The sequence below is a fragment of the Macadamia integrifolia genome, chromosome 13 (genome assembly GCF_013358625.1).
Source record: "Macadamia integrifolia cultivar HAES 741 chromosome 13, SCU_Mint_v3, whole genome shotgun sequence".
Lineage (NCBI taxonomy): Eukaryota > Viridiplantae > Streptophyta > Magnoliopsida > Proteales > Proteaceae > Macadamia > Macadamia integrifolia.
In genome coordinates this window covers 19162920-19177999 of record NC_056569.1, presented here as the reverse complement: position 1 = coordinate 19177999, position 15080 = coordinate 19162920, and the positions used below count along the sequence as shown (strand labels likewise).

General features: G+C 38.3%; 1 protein-coding gene across 2 annotated transcripts; it reads right to left on the bottom strand.

Annotated features, from left to right (window-relative positions):
- On the bottom strand, positions 1 to 11873 carry LOC122060152 (peroxisome biogenesis protein 7-like). 2 transcript variants are annotated; one of them, XM_042623339.1, is made up of 2 exons: positions 10465 to 11873; positions 1 to 495 (listed from the first exon to the last, which is right to left on the bottom strand). In XM_042623339.1, the coding sequence occupies exon 1, from the start codon at positions 11571 to 11573 to the stop codon at positions 10617 to 10619; it is 957 nt and encodes a 318-aa protein (XP_042479273.1). In that variant the 5' UTR covers positions 11574 to 11873; the 3' UTR covers positions 1 to 495; positions 10465 to 10616. The 2 variants fall into 2 exon arrangements, with proteins under 2 accessions (XP_042479273.1, XP_042479272.1); XM_042623338.1 differs by lacking the exon at positions 1 to 495 and adding an exon at positions 3006 to 3149.
- Positions 11874 to 15080: the final 3207 nt, after the last annotated feature.

The following is a 15080-nucleotide window of genomic DNA, read 5'->3' as shown; positions in this document are numbered from 1 at the left end:
TTTCCCACCCAATCCAAATCGCTGCACTATCAGGGTTAAACCAACGGAAGGCCCAAAGTATAGAGTTTACAACCAAGAACAAAACTGGGAAAAACTTTCCATTAGAACACTATGGGATCATTGATACCACATACACAACCCAATTATCTATAAGCCTGCTATTCCGGCCTAATGGCTTCCTTGGGAGATGATGGAACGGCACTTCTCCCAATATCAACTTTCATGTCTCGAACAATGGTCAGCTTTGGTCTTGTCTTGCTGCACATCAGACGACCATTTCACTCCTTCCAAATGTGGTAATAATAGTAGCACACAATGCAAGCTTCCCAATATCTCCAATGTTGCCACATCCCCCAAAGTATTAGCTACGCAAGGGGCCACAACCAATATGTTTCCTATTCGGTGGTTGAAGGGTGGGACACAAGCATATCCATCCAAGTTTCTCCTATAAAATTGCACTCAAAGAATAGGTGATCTTTTGTATCAAGTCCTGCCCTACAGAAGCAACAAAAAGGCCTCATTTGTATGTTTCTTTCAAGGAGCTGGTCCGTAATGGGGAGAGCATCCCCAAGGCATCTCCAAACAATAAATGAATGCCTAGGTATATTAGAGAAAAACCAGATTGCTCCAGTCCAATTATATATATATATATAATGGAAAAAGAAAATTTTCATATCAGAGATAAAATATCTATGTTCAGGTGTACTACGAGACATGAGTGTGTCATTATCGAAATCCAAACTACAAGTTTGCCAAAAAGTACCACTTCATTACTAGGCCAACGCTTAAACAAAATATAGTGGGATCAAACTGTAATTGCAAAATTATGAGTTGGGGCATGGTAAACCCAACTAATAATGGAAGGGTTTGGGTTGGGGTGAGTTTTTATAGCTAATAGACTCACCGTGGCTTGATTCATTGTGCTAACATTTAATGAAGCCATTGATGAGGAAAACTTGGCATGTTCACTAAACCTGAAACTACCTACGTAATCGATTGGCCCAGTTCCAATTGAATGAGGCAGCTAGCAAATTTCAGATATATGCTCAAAAGGAAGGAGAAACACCAGGAGGTTCCATCACGAAAGGCACCGGATTAGTTCATGAATCCCCAGTGGAAATCTAATAAGTAGGGATGAGGGCATGTATAATTGTGATCGATTCCATCGACATATCCAAATCTTCTGATATTTCAGGGACAGAGATGTAGTGGATACTTGGTGCTTCTGAAGTAAATCATGGGGGTCTAGAGAAAACAACAATACCTGGAAGATTGATCTGCTGGCCTCCCTTCTCAGTGAGTCACGAAATTCGAATTGACCTTAGGAAGATCACAGAATTTTGAAATCTAGCACAAGGGTATTTTCCAGAGTGCATTCTTATATGATGATATCTAGGGAACACCAAAATTCAAGAGTTTGCAAGCTAAATTCCTGAATGCAGTAGTAGCATCAATAGCACAAGATCAGATAAATGATCAGCTGCTCCCCCTCCTTCCCACCAATCACCTCTTAAGATCAGTTGCTTGACTTCTATTATATCTTTTAGTATCATAGTTCAGTCACAGTCTGAAAAAAAAAAATCCAGGATCTTAAGACTGCTGCTCTATATTAGCAGAATTCACAACATTTATTGGTAGCTGATGGCTTATGACTAAAACAGGAAATAATTTGGAATTGCGATCTTCCACAATCTGCTGGATGGTGTGCACAATAGAGATCAGTGCATCAAAAGGAGAGGTTCACCATGGACAGGTTATAGATGAAATCTATATACCGATATCTTATTTTGGCTGGGAAACTGACAGAGACAAAAGGTTCACAAAGTTTCAGTGCCAGCTAAGCTGCCATGAGTAAAAAATAAAGCCCATGGAGAAATTTGTCTGATTAATAAAATAGGTTTCTTTGCTGTTGATGCTTAGATTTGATTATTATGCAGGCCACCAAAACCTGCTTGAATATAAATGAGTTCTGCTCAGGATGCTTACCCACTGCTTGTTTAACAAGTAGCAGGTTGGGAATATGCACATAGAGCCCCAGACAACCCCACCCATTTGCCTACCTACACTACACTTGCTTAGATCCAAAAGAGAGGTCCTACTCCATAAATGTTCTCCATAACTCTAGCTTGTCAAAACTCCATCCTTAAAGCAAAAATCCATACAGAAACCATCAAAGAGCTGCCTAAAAATTTTATAGGTTAAGTAAAAACTGCTTGATAGGGCTAGACTTCATCAGAACTGTTTGACGAGGAAAGATTTTCCCAACACCTTTAATACTAAAGCCATCATAATCGTTTCATAGATCACTCCCCTAATGCTTCAATAATTCCAGTCTTCATCATGTTCCATTTGATTGGTCACTTGTCCATCAAGGTTGGGTCAAAAACAACACACCGAATATATTCATGAAGTAGTTAAAAATCTTCAGGTTTGCAAAGTGGAAACATTCACATTTCACCCCCTTCCTCACACCATAAAATGGACTTATAATCACTTTGAAATAAGTAAGCTTCTTGAGTTTTTCCTAATTTGAGACTCTTGCTTCCTCTTCAGGCAAGGCGGCCCTTCACTCTTACTCATCAACGAAGGAATTTCTTCTAATAAGCAACTCTTTTTCATCTCAACCCTATAAAACACTTCCTACCTTTATATGACTTTCTTTTTTATATTCAACAAAACACAGAAGTAGAAAAACCCACTTTCCACTTAAATATAAAGGAGTTCCAATAATTATCAACCAATCATGCAAAGTCTTCCTCGGGCACAATCTTTATGGTTTTGGGGTTTACTGTAACATAGAACCCCACTTTCCCCTGAAACAGAAAAGTTCTATGTAGGACAACTTACTAGAAGGCAACTTACTGATGGAATTAGTGGCACTTAAGGCTGGAAAATAAAATAAGAAACGATTAGGGTAGAAAGAAGGTATATGTTTAACAGAAAGCCTGTTGACATGGTGTGTATACACACACACACACAAAAAGCGAAAAATGGTGGGAGGATCAAGAAGAAATAGGATTCGTTATGATTTTTATAACATAATAAAAGTGACCAATCAGATTTCAGAGATACAGGAAAGCTGAAACTTTGTGGTTGCTTAGTCTCTGGAGATTAGGTCTATCAGCAGCTTCTTGATCTATTTGGTTCACCTGCAAAAAGTGGGTTTTGAATTCAGCTAACTACCATATGAAACTGCTACCTGTTGGCATACGAGTTTTAAGCTTATGTTTTGGTGATGAACCCAACGTGAGGTTGATGGCTTTTGGGATTACTAACATGTGTGTTGTGTGTGAAAGGTCAATACAATCCCAAGATGACCAAAGGAAGTAAAGAGTTCAATTATACACCATAGAGCATTCATTATATCAAGAGCAAGCAAGTTCAATTTATAGAGAGAGTTGGAAGCTTGAAGAATCAAATTGAAAACTTCATCAAGAAATGAAACTATCAAGTATTGAAGATATCAAGACTTGAAAGCAAGACCTTGAAGACAAGCTTCAATAGTCATAAGATTTGCCTTTTTCTTTGATTTTCCAATGTAATCCTATGTGTACTCTCTCAAGCCCAAAAAGCCCTAGAAATAAGTCACCTAAGCTTTAATGGAGTCAAAACTTAGGATAGAACATTGACCATAGTGACTTGGACCTTGAAACAGCATCAGGGGCGAATGGAGTGAAAAATTGCAGGTCTCAGTCCCTTGTTTGACAGACGCCTGACAGATGTCATCGATGTCCACCAAACACAACGGACGCTTAAGGAACCTCATTGATATCCGTGGTGAGTTACCTTATTAAGCCATTTTTATTCCCGTTAAGAGTACAACAGCTATATTTTTTACCATTGGAGCCTTGTAGATGTCCATGAAGAGTATTTCCAAAATCGTGATTAGTTATTTTTGGACTCTTCTTGACTATAAATAGGAACTCTTAAGATCTCATTCTGATTCATGAAGGCTATATATACAAATCAGTACCTACCCTGAGAATTTATTTTGGCTTGGGCATTAAATGTTTTTGAGAGAGAGTTTATCTTGTATGTTTGCCTAGTTTAGAGGCTTTGTATTGTTATCACTCTTTTTGTAAGAGTTGTAGTAGTCCTTGTGTGTATGGTGTGTCCTACACGAGAAGAATCACTAGGGTGATTGGGCAGGTTGGTAATGAGCCATTGGGAAAACTACCTATAAGGGTTTTTTTAGTTGCACCTGCGAAATTAAGTATTGGTTGGTGGAGACGCCAAGGAGGGTGAGTATCTCTTTGGGATTGAACATAGGCAAGTGTGCCAAACCACTATGAAATGGTTTCTCTTTGTGTGGCTCTTTTATTCTCATTCTATCCCTTACATTCTTGCTTGGGGTTGTGAGTTTGTATTTTAGAATTTTTAATTTACGTACTCAATCCATCCCCCTCTTCGGTTGCCTTGCAATCCCACATTACCAGGGTGAAACAGCTTATACTTTTCTGGTCCCAAAATGGGGAAAGATATCTGCAGTATTTCAATCTCAGACATCAGGATCAATTGGAAAATGTGGGTTTTATGCCTTCATTTGTCAAGTGTGTTCTATCAATCTGAGTCCAAGAGAGAAAATCTTTCCTCTTTCTAATACATTGGTTTTGCTAATTATAAAACAAAACACTTTCTACATTTAATAAGGAGGTAGTAGGAAAACCTCACAACCTATTGTGTGATTTCTTCCATGTATATCCAGAAGACATAAAAAATGGATAAAAGTGTTTTGAGAAATATTACATATGAATAGACATGAGTCCAGATAATATTCATCATTCAATGTAAAGAAGACACACAGAACCACCATTCTAATGAAAAATTAACATTTATTCAATCAAACCAACTCCCAATCAGCGAATATACAAGCAAGTAAATGTTAGCACAGCTCATTGCATATGCAGTACCCTTCCAAAAGCAACTTCTTAAGCGTTACCAAACAACAGAAAGTCTTGAGTAGAAGCAGAATAGAAATAACATGCAGTCTTGAGTAAAAGCAGAATAGAAATAACATGCATTACATAATCTTGCCATAAAACTTTCAGCTTGTCACTATCATTCATAATATATGAGAAATAAATGCAGACACCATAAATGATTCATAGTGGCAATTTACTTCCATGCAAACATACCCTGGATATCATCAATATACCAAAGAGTAGTCCCCTCACTCAACTAACTATATTAATGGCTAACATTTTCTGAAACAAGATAAAATCAAAGACTTGAAAATGCTTCCATGTATTTTTTTCACCCTTTTAGTTTGACTACGGAGAGACCTGGTCATGCACTTTGATGATGAACCACAAAAAAGTTCGCCTTGAGGGCCTTAATGCTCTATTTATTTATTTCCAGGTAAAAATCACATAGTAAGGACAAAATTTCAGGTGAAATCAGCATAAAAATGTAAATTTTTACTTGGAAAATTCTGTTATACATGGATTTTGCCTGGAAACGCACAGAGGCAAAGGGGTTGATTGAACTTTGAGAAAAATGCAGACTAAACCTTAATTTTCAAAATTACCTGGACTTGATCAGAAATCCCAAAACCTTGGAAATATATTGATTTCAAACCAAATTTTCGAAATGAATATGACGCAAAAGGGCTCAAAACTTCCAAACGGTTGCTGATCCACTTGATTATATTTTTTAAAACAAATAAAACATAGCTTTTTTTATTGGATGGAAAAAACAGAGATTTTACTTGTAACTGGATCGACCAGTTGACTTCATATTGTTTTAATTTTCTTAAAATTAGTTTTCCAATAAAGAAGTACTCTAGAAACTGGGTTTTGAACAAGTATGGGCAGGATCTCAAAATCTAGCTGAATAGAGAGAAATTCAAGTACTTACAAACCATGGCTCAGATGGAGCTGAAACTTGGAGTAGATGAAGGTCCTATATGGGTCAACAAACCCTCAAAAGATGAGACATTCCGATGGCTGAATTGAGATTTATGTTGTCGACACGAATTAGGAAACTTTATGAAAGTTCTGCAGAACAGCTATAGGCCTTCAAAGTGGTCTTTCGATGGTGCTTCTAGGCTTCAACAAGCTTGCTTTGATCACTCAAACACTTTCTCACAACAAACAAATAAAATGAAAATAAGAAAATAAAGAGAATTCGATGATGGGGTTGAGAAGGGGGAAGAAGAATTAGTGGATGGGCATCTCACCCCTCAAGGTAATACCGTAATAGCTATCTCAGCCATGAGCAAACACTCAATTTTCATAAACTTCAATCTCTTTTTTCATTATGATCAATGGACTTTAAATAGCCTTACAAAATTTGGACACAAAGAAATAACAAAAAAATGAAACTAATGGACTGAAATAAGACTTTCTAATTTGTGTCTAACTTCCCAATCAAGCTTGACAAAATTAGAAACTAACAATTGAACATAAAAGGAAGCTAATCTAAATACAAATAGGAAACTAATTGCTTAACCAAAAAGGAAACTAGCTTGGACACAAAAATAGAAACTAAATATTATGCTAGCTGGACCAAATCAATGGATGGTGGAGATATTCTCTTACAGCTGAATATGGGACAGTTGTATAGCTTCTAGAAGATCCTTTTGAAGAACAAAACTTGCTGAGAAAATACTGTTCACGTGTTACTGTTCATACCTGTTATAGAAACTGCTGGACAGGTTGAATTGATGGCTCTTCTAGAAGACCACTTAGGGAAGTAAAATATGCACTCTTCAAGGGGCTGCTATGCTGGTTCAATGGATGCAGGAGTCGCATAGGTGCAAAATTGGGGCCAACAAGGCTGGCTCGACGGGACTAAACCAAGTCCAGACTTGGGACAAAACTGAATCATGGTTTGGTCAGTTTGAGTCCTTTTGACAGCCCTATCTACATCACACAGTTCCCGAATTCCCAAGATCCTAACCTAACCAGCTGGTCGATCCTAGGTTACCACATCAATTCATAATAGAGATATTTGTATCCTTGTGTCTTGAGGATAGAAAGAGCATTTCTCACTCTTTGATCCAATTTTTCCTAATTCTTATTGCATGTCTTCAATTAGGAAATTTCATTTTGGTAAGATAGTTATTGGTGGATCCAATTAAGTGGGCATTCTTGATTAAGAGCATGCACCGAAAGAACCCTATAAGGCAAGAGAACAAGTGGGCTATTCTCTATCAAAGAGACCTACCCATTTGGCTATAAATTAAGGCTCAAGGATGAGTTCCAGGAATTCCAAGTCAGATCACTACAAGCTGCTCTAGAATTAAGGACTGCCTACAAGCTCTACTCAGAAGAGAATGACCAAAACCACGGGGGCAAACCTTCTCTGTCCAAGTATCAATTTTTTTTTTCTTTCTTCTTCTGCCATACAGAGTTATTGATCCTTTCTGATTTGAGTCTTTATACTTGTGATCTTGTTGCGGGGTAGACAAGGTTGCAGTTTCAGATAGAAATATTTTATTCCTCTGCAAGATTTAGGTCTTTTGGGGATGTATTTCCAAATGAACATTTCTTTAAGCTTCTTAGCACACCATTCATTCACCAATGCATTCCCCTAAAATTCTAGAGACTCAGTCAGGAACATGCTTTCCCAATTTAGTTATATCTTTATGAGAATTGATCCTCTTCTGTTCGTTTTTGTTGCTTAAAAGGGCATACCTAGTGCATGAGGCTCCCGCCACAGCGGGGTCTGGGGAGGGTCATAATGTACACAGCCTTACCCCCACTTCGCAGAGGCTATTTCCTGATATGTTTTTATTACTTATGCAAGTATAAATCTATCCATTAATAGAATGATTTTATGTGGATCTCCTAATTCCCCTTTTTATTACTGGGTTCATGATTCCACATCATTTTTACATTTTTTGGTAATTGGTTTTAAGAACAAGGTGCCTTTGCACTGAATTTGATGTGGTACATCTAATTTTGAGAAGTAGATTTGAATTGGTTCTATGGGTAGATATTTCATCGATGAAAGGTGATCGCATGGACTTTCTCAGATTCACTAATCTCATAAATGGTGGAACTGGATGGAGGCTGTTTGGAGGGGAGGGAAAAATTTCTACGGAGGACAACCCCTTTAGGAGTTTGCTGGAGCATTTGCATGGAGAGAAATACCAGAATATTTGAATGGAAGGAGGCATAACTTACGGTAGCAGGGACGATCAAGAGGCTGGTACTATCATGGTTGTCAAAAATATTAGATTTTGGTGATATGAATGCTAGTAGCATTTAGGATAGGTGGGGAGATTATGTAAATGGAAAATGGTTCTGTGAGAGTATTTATGACTGAGCCTTAAGTGTAAAGGGGATGTGAGATTTCTTTCTGTAGAAAATCCTGGTGTGCATAGTTGTCAAGGCGTCACCTAGGTGCCACCTAAGCATCCAAGCTCTTTCTTGGGTCCAAGGCGACAACACGCCTTTTTGACACTACACGAGTTTACATTGATTTATGTTTATTGCTTTGTTTTTTTATGAATATGTTACATTATATCCTATGCTTTTTTTGTTATATGTTGATCATAGGTATCACGATGACAAGGGGGGTGGTGGCGAAGGAAAAAATAAAAAATAAAGACAACACTAACAAAGCGGTCTTCCCTTAATGCCTTGACAACTATGATGTTGGGTTTTCATATTAGATCATTATTAGCATAATTATATCACATTGCGTTGATATAGCTTATATGTTACATATAAACATAATTATATAAAATTATCATTGCTATATTACATACAGTCATTAATTCACGCCTAGAGAATGTCTCGGGTCGCCTAGTCAGCTTGACAACTATGCTAGTGTGGAATACATATACTTATATAGCATCCTGTGCATTGTGCACAATGATGTAAGACTAAGTCACATATTCAGGAAGCATGGCAGATCAGATGAGCAGCGAACAAGATGGACTGGCCACGGCAACTGATACCTATCTTACTTTATCTTAAACATTTCTAAACCTATTTTGAATCCTTCAACAATCTGTTTTTCCTGCCAATAATGCTCTAGCAAAAATGGCAAGAGTTTATAGGATTAGAGGTACCTTTGATGCTGATGCTGTACTGAACTTATTTTAAGCTGATTTAATTTATTTTCATTTTTTATAAAAAAAAAAAATGCATAAATATACTGGTTAAGAAGAATGGCTTTCTACTAGTGATTTGCATGCCTCATACGTTCGTGGCCCATAACCTGACCCAAAAGGCCTCTTGTTTAGACCTGCACATTTTGATTTAAACTTTGAGCCCCTACATCCTGTTCTAATTAGCAACTCTCAAGATTAGACTTTCTACGGAAAGTCACTGTTGTTACCGATATGTGCTTTAATCTGTTATGGAATTGGGTTTCTGCCTTTCCCATTTATATATTTGAGCAGATGATATTAACCATAGAGGCCAATTGACAGTTGTTGACTTGAAGTAAGAACAATGATAGAATATTGTTCTTCTTTTGGAAGTTAATAGTTGGAGGAATAGCATAGCAGTTGCAGGAACTGATCAAATTTTCATAAAAACTGCCCCTACCTAGGATGACAAACCACCCCATCATGGTTTACGTCGAAAGTAGTCAGGGCACTACACCCTAAGAAGGAAGTGCAAACTGTTGCAAAAGAACTACAAAATCACTTGTTAGAGCAAACACCAAGAAAAATATGAAATAAACAGACAATAGATCTGCACAACACAGAGATTTAACGAGGTTCACACACCGGTGTGGTGTGCTACGTCTTCGGGCGAAGAAGAAGATGTTTCACTATGCAGAAGAGAGAGATTACACCCAAGCAGAAGAAAATGTTTCACCATGCGGGTCAATCTTCAAAACGGGTCAAGAATTCGAGACAAACTTAACATTACTCATGGCTAAATCTTATATATCAGTCAAATAGTTTAGTTGTAGCAATTGTATAGAATGTTGTAACAAAAGAGAAACGGATAAAGTTGGCAACATCAGGACGCATTTGCAGACCACAGGCAGAGTAAGAGGTGACACTATAAAATTGTAAAAGATCGACAGTTTACAAAAGTATGTAATCTTCACATACAATCACATTGTAGTTTTGTCCCATTGGATAGCCAACACAATGATAAGGCCTTCTCCATTTCAAACGCAAACTACAGATAGCAAACCATGTTCCTCATAATGGACAAATGCATTATAAAAGGGGCACAACTACAACAAAGATAAGTTGTTTTGACCAAGAATTCATTCCCTGATCAGACAAGAGGGAATAAGCTGGCAAAATGGATATAGAATCATGATGAAAACAGCACAAAACGAGATCGCTCGAAATAGTGTTGACAGAATGCCAAATTTATGAAATTCAGTATATCAAATCAGGACTAAATGCATTTTATTTCAGTTGGGTGCACTCGGGAAGCATTCTGTTTGTAAATCATTCATTCAGTCACTTATTCATCAGTATTATCAAGGGACCAAAAAGAAAGCCTAATTACTCTGCAAAGAGCAGATAAAATTACAACATACCCAAAGAGATAAGAACCCCTCCATTCTCTTCCGCTTCCAATTTCCAATGATGAATGGTGCTGCTGAAGCTGCATCTGCTTCTCAATCTAGCACGAACACCACCAACCCCTCCGCAACCCCCCCCCCAAAAAAAAAACTCTTTTGAACTCTTTTCAAGGTGCTCTGGGGTCATTCCCATGCTGCCAAACATAAACAAACTCGTCCCACCCAGTACTCGCAAAAAGGCCTTCCACAAGCACACTCATATCGACTCCAACCGCAAACTCCGTATGATGATCGTATCTCCCAATAAGGGCATCCTCCACCCGATAATCCCAGAAACAAACTGTCATATCATACGAGCAAGACGCAATCATACTATCCCTGTGAGGTGAGAATTTTACCCTTCTCACAGCATAAGTGTGCCCATTGAGCACCGTAATTGGAATCCGGAAATTCCTCACATCCCAAACCTTAATCGACTTATCAACTGAAGAAGTGGCAATAAGGCAATCATCGTACTTGTTCCAATCGCAAGAAAGAATCTCCAATTCATGAGCAGGTATGATCATGGTGGAAGTCGGCTCGCGAACATCCCAGATACGAACGGTACAGTCGCCGGAAGCGGATGCGAAGACGTCGGCATGGCGAGGGTTCCAAACAGAAGAATAAACGCAATAGGCGTGTTCTTTGAAGGTACGGACGCTGACGGGTCGATCGACGGTCCAGAGCTTGACGGTGTCGTCCCAGGAAGAGCTCAAGAAGGAATCTCTACGAACTGGGTTCCAATCGACGGAGTGAACCTCGCGGGTGTGTTCCTGGAGGGAACGAATTGGATTGGAAGTGGGTGGCAAGGCGAGGTCCCAGAGCTTGACGGAGCCATCGGCAATAGCGGTTACGAGGAGGTTGTCATTATCCTCGGACCAGGTACAGTCGTAGACTCCGTCGGCGGTGTCGAAGGAGCAGAGCTCGGTGATGGGGGCTCCGGGGGTCGGAGGGAGGTCCAGAACGTGGACGCGGCCGTTACCCAGGATGCCGAAGTTCTGTGCGGTGGCCACTGCGAGGCGATTCTCATAGAAGGGGCTGAACTTTACGGCGTAGCCGTTGAATGGGGTCTTGAAGACTGGCATAGCTTCTCTTCCCTTCTCTTCTTGATTTGCTTGCTTTCTTGGCTGTTGGGTTTAATTGGGTTACCGTTCACACGGTTGCGGGCTGCTACCTCCGCCTATTTGGGTAGTCGCCACCGTTTTATCTCGCTTTGGAAATTTGGGATGCGCAGATTACTAATAATAAACACCCACCACCAGAAAACTGGGCCGTGCTGCAGCGGACGTCGCTTACTTGGTAAATGGTAAACAATGGCAAGACTAGGTTTTTTTTTTTTTTTTTTCCAGTTTTGGGGGAAAGACTAGGTACGTTATTGGACAATAGATTGCTTCTGATCTTGGGAATACCGACTCTTGTTTTAAGAGAAAAAGAAGAAGGATCTGTCCGATGACTTACATCCGACGGCTGGAAGCACTCTAGGATTCAAAACCTCTCCAAATGTTAAAAGATCCTCCCCAACATGCTTGACGTTTGGCTCGATTTTTTTGGTAGAAGGTGGCAAGAATAATTCATACATGGATCTGACTCTCCTCAGGGATGAGCGGATAAGAATCAATGTGACAATTGCCACCTGGAAATTTACGACTTCCGAGAATGTGTGCAGAACCATAGTTTGAGAGATCGGAATCAATAGATTCTGATTCTATTGATTGAAGATCGGAATCGGCAAATCTCGATCTTTGATTCTAATTCTAGTTGATTCCACCGATTTTTAGCGGATTTCTAGGGTTAATATCGATTCCAGCTAATTTCTGATCATTTCCAACTAAATCTGAATTAAAATCAAAGATCACTTCCATTCCAAGGATCCAATCTCTACTTATTTGAACCATGATAGACTCCACCCTTGACTATTTGGTAACAAATTGGTTTTGGCTATGCCAAAGAGGGGTTTTTTTTTTTTTCTTTTAAAATAAGCTAACCTCCTCTGCTTTTTATTTGGAATATGTATGGCGATTTTTTACAATTAAAAATACAATAGAAATGTAAAGAAAAGTTCCATGACATTAGTGTATTATTTATCAAAAAAAAAAAAAAAGTAAAAGAAAAGTGTATTTTTTTTTTGTCTCACATAAGATTTTTATTATTATCTCTTTCATACATTAACTTTGTAGGTGATGCATGAAGATTCTTTTATATTGACATCCAGAGGAAACCCTCTCAATAGGTATGGCAAGACTTATAAAAACAGAAAACAGAAACAACCTATGAGGGAAACATCTTAACCCTTTAGACTGTGTTTGATAGTCATTCAGTTTCAGAAACGATGTTACGTGTTAAAAATAGAATTTTCAGTTTTGATGCCAAAATGTCGTTTTAAAACAACCAAAAAAAAAAAAAAAAAAAAAAGGTATTTGGTGAACTTGTTTCAAGAACAATTACCCTAGTTGTTCACTTTTTTTGTTATAACGAAACCAAAAAGACAGAACAAGGTTTCGTCATTTCATCATTTTGCATTTCTAGCTTTTTTTTTTTTTTTTTGGGATAAAATCTCATCTTTCCACATGTCCTCGTATATGGATAAGGAGATTTTTGGAGTTCCATGCAAAAGCACTGATCTTGATAAGTCTATAAGAACTTGGGCACCATCCGTTTGATGACTAACTTTTAAGAATGAGTTTTATCCAAATCCGAACATTAAGCTTCTGCATATTATAAGTATCTCCTTACAAAAGTCTCTATGAGGAGCTCAAGTTCCATCATGATCCTTACCCAAAAAAAAGGTTCGATCATAATTTCAACTATTACATGATTGTGAACTTTGGACCAAAAAAAGAATTAACTAGTAAGTTATTCTATTAGGCCATGGTTTTAGAATCTGCATCAAAACTACTGTATCGGTATCAATTGACATCAAATTTGATACTTGATCGATATTAGATTGGTGCTACCATATATTGGGGGAAAAATAGTAAAACAAAGATACTGAAATCTAGGGAGAAATTTTGTTCTATTTGGTCGATATGGCGGATATCATATCAGTATCAATATTGATTTCAAAATTGATTGATACCCAATTCGATTCCGATACTGTACACTAAATCCATGCTTTTGGCTGATATATAAAAGTAACTTACCAAAAAAAATATTTAAAATTCATCATAAGCCCATGACCATGAAAGACAATTTTCCCAAATTCATCATAAAACCTTTGAAGCTTCCTTTTCTTGCCATTGTCCATGGAAGAGTTTGCATCATCACCCAACTTCTACACCATGGGGGAAGTAAACATAGGTCCTCTAATAGAATGTTCTTTACGTGGTTTGTTGACAAATTTTTTTTTTTTTCAAGTTTGAACACAATTATGATACACCCAAAGGGGTGTAGTAATTGAGTGCATGACTACTACTAGCTCATTGATCGTGCTCAATGGCACCAAAAATGTATCAGAGCTCAAGTGATTCACTGAAGCGCCATTGGTGATAACACCCGGAGATAACAAAAGTGAGAATGTTGACATGAGTAATGAGAAATCCTGTTTAAATACATGATCTCCCGTCAGTGGAAGGTTTTCTGCTTTTAGTCAACATACGCAGAGTGAATCAGTCCCTAAGGAACCCCTGAAAGGGCTGCATTTCCGATGGATATGTAGGCGAAAATGAACAAAAGTTGCTTTAACTACTAAACCATGCTTGTCTGTTTGAGTGAATTAACTGATCAAGCCTAGAGGACAAGCAACATGTGCTAGCTGATCTACGACCACCGTTGCACTTTAGCATGCGTTGATTTACAACCAGCCTGATCTACAACCACCCTCTCAGCTAGGGCACGGAAGGACTTGCTTGTTTCGGCACACACCTGACTCTCCATTGGGCTCATCCCTTGCTTGCTTGTTCTGACGCACTAGAGTACTATGGAGTTGCTTCATGGATGCGTTACTGCACCCTTCCTCTTATTTTATGATGATACTTCTCTCTCTTTATAAGTTCGCTATCCTTTATAGTACGAGTAACTGAGTGCACGACTACTACTGAAAGCCAACATACTGTTATAAGTTGGAGGTTCTTTCATATTTATCTGGTTGCACTATAGGAGGGAGATATGGTCTTCAAGGACTGTCAAGTGGCACGTCTTAGCCTACATATATCTTGAAATAATGTATACATGTTGAAAACACTCTCTTATATGTTCAAGAGGAACACTCAAGGCAAATAAGATTTTTGTTTGCCCTGAAAACCCTGCAAGCAGGGAAATTTTATAAGGCCACATTTGGCAAAATGGAAATTAATAGTATAGTTTTAAAAGTTGATTCTCTTCTCATGTTTGATCATCATTGTTTACAGCAGTTTAGGTTAAAAACATTAATAATATTGTTTCTCACAAGAGGAAGGAACATAGGATGGAAATGTGGCAATGCAATTGTTGAATAAGGGATCATGGGCCACTGGGCTTAACATTTCTTCTCTGTAAAATCTTAATTGGTCATAGACTGGGCTGGTCTGGGCTTTTCACATATAGACTTGCAGCCTGCGGTTGGACTGGATCAGTCCATTCCAAACCCAACCAAGACAGATTAATGAGGAGCCCCA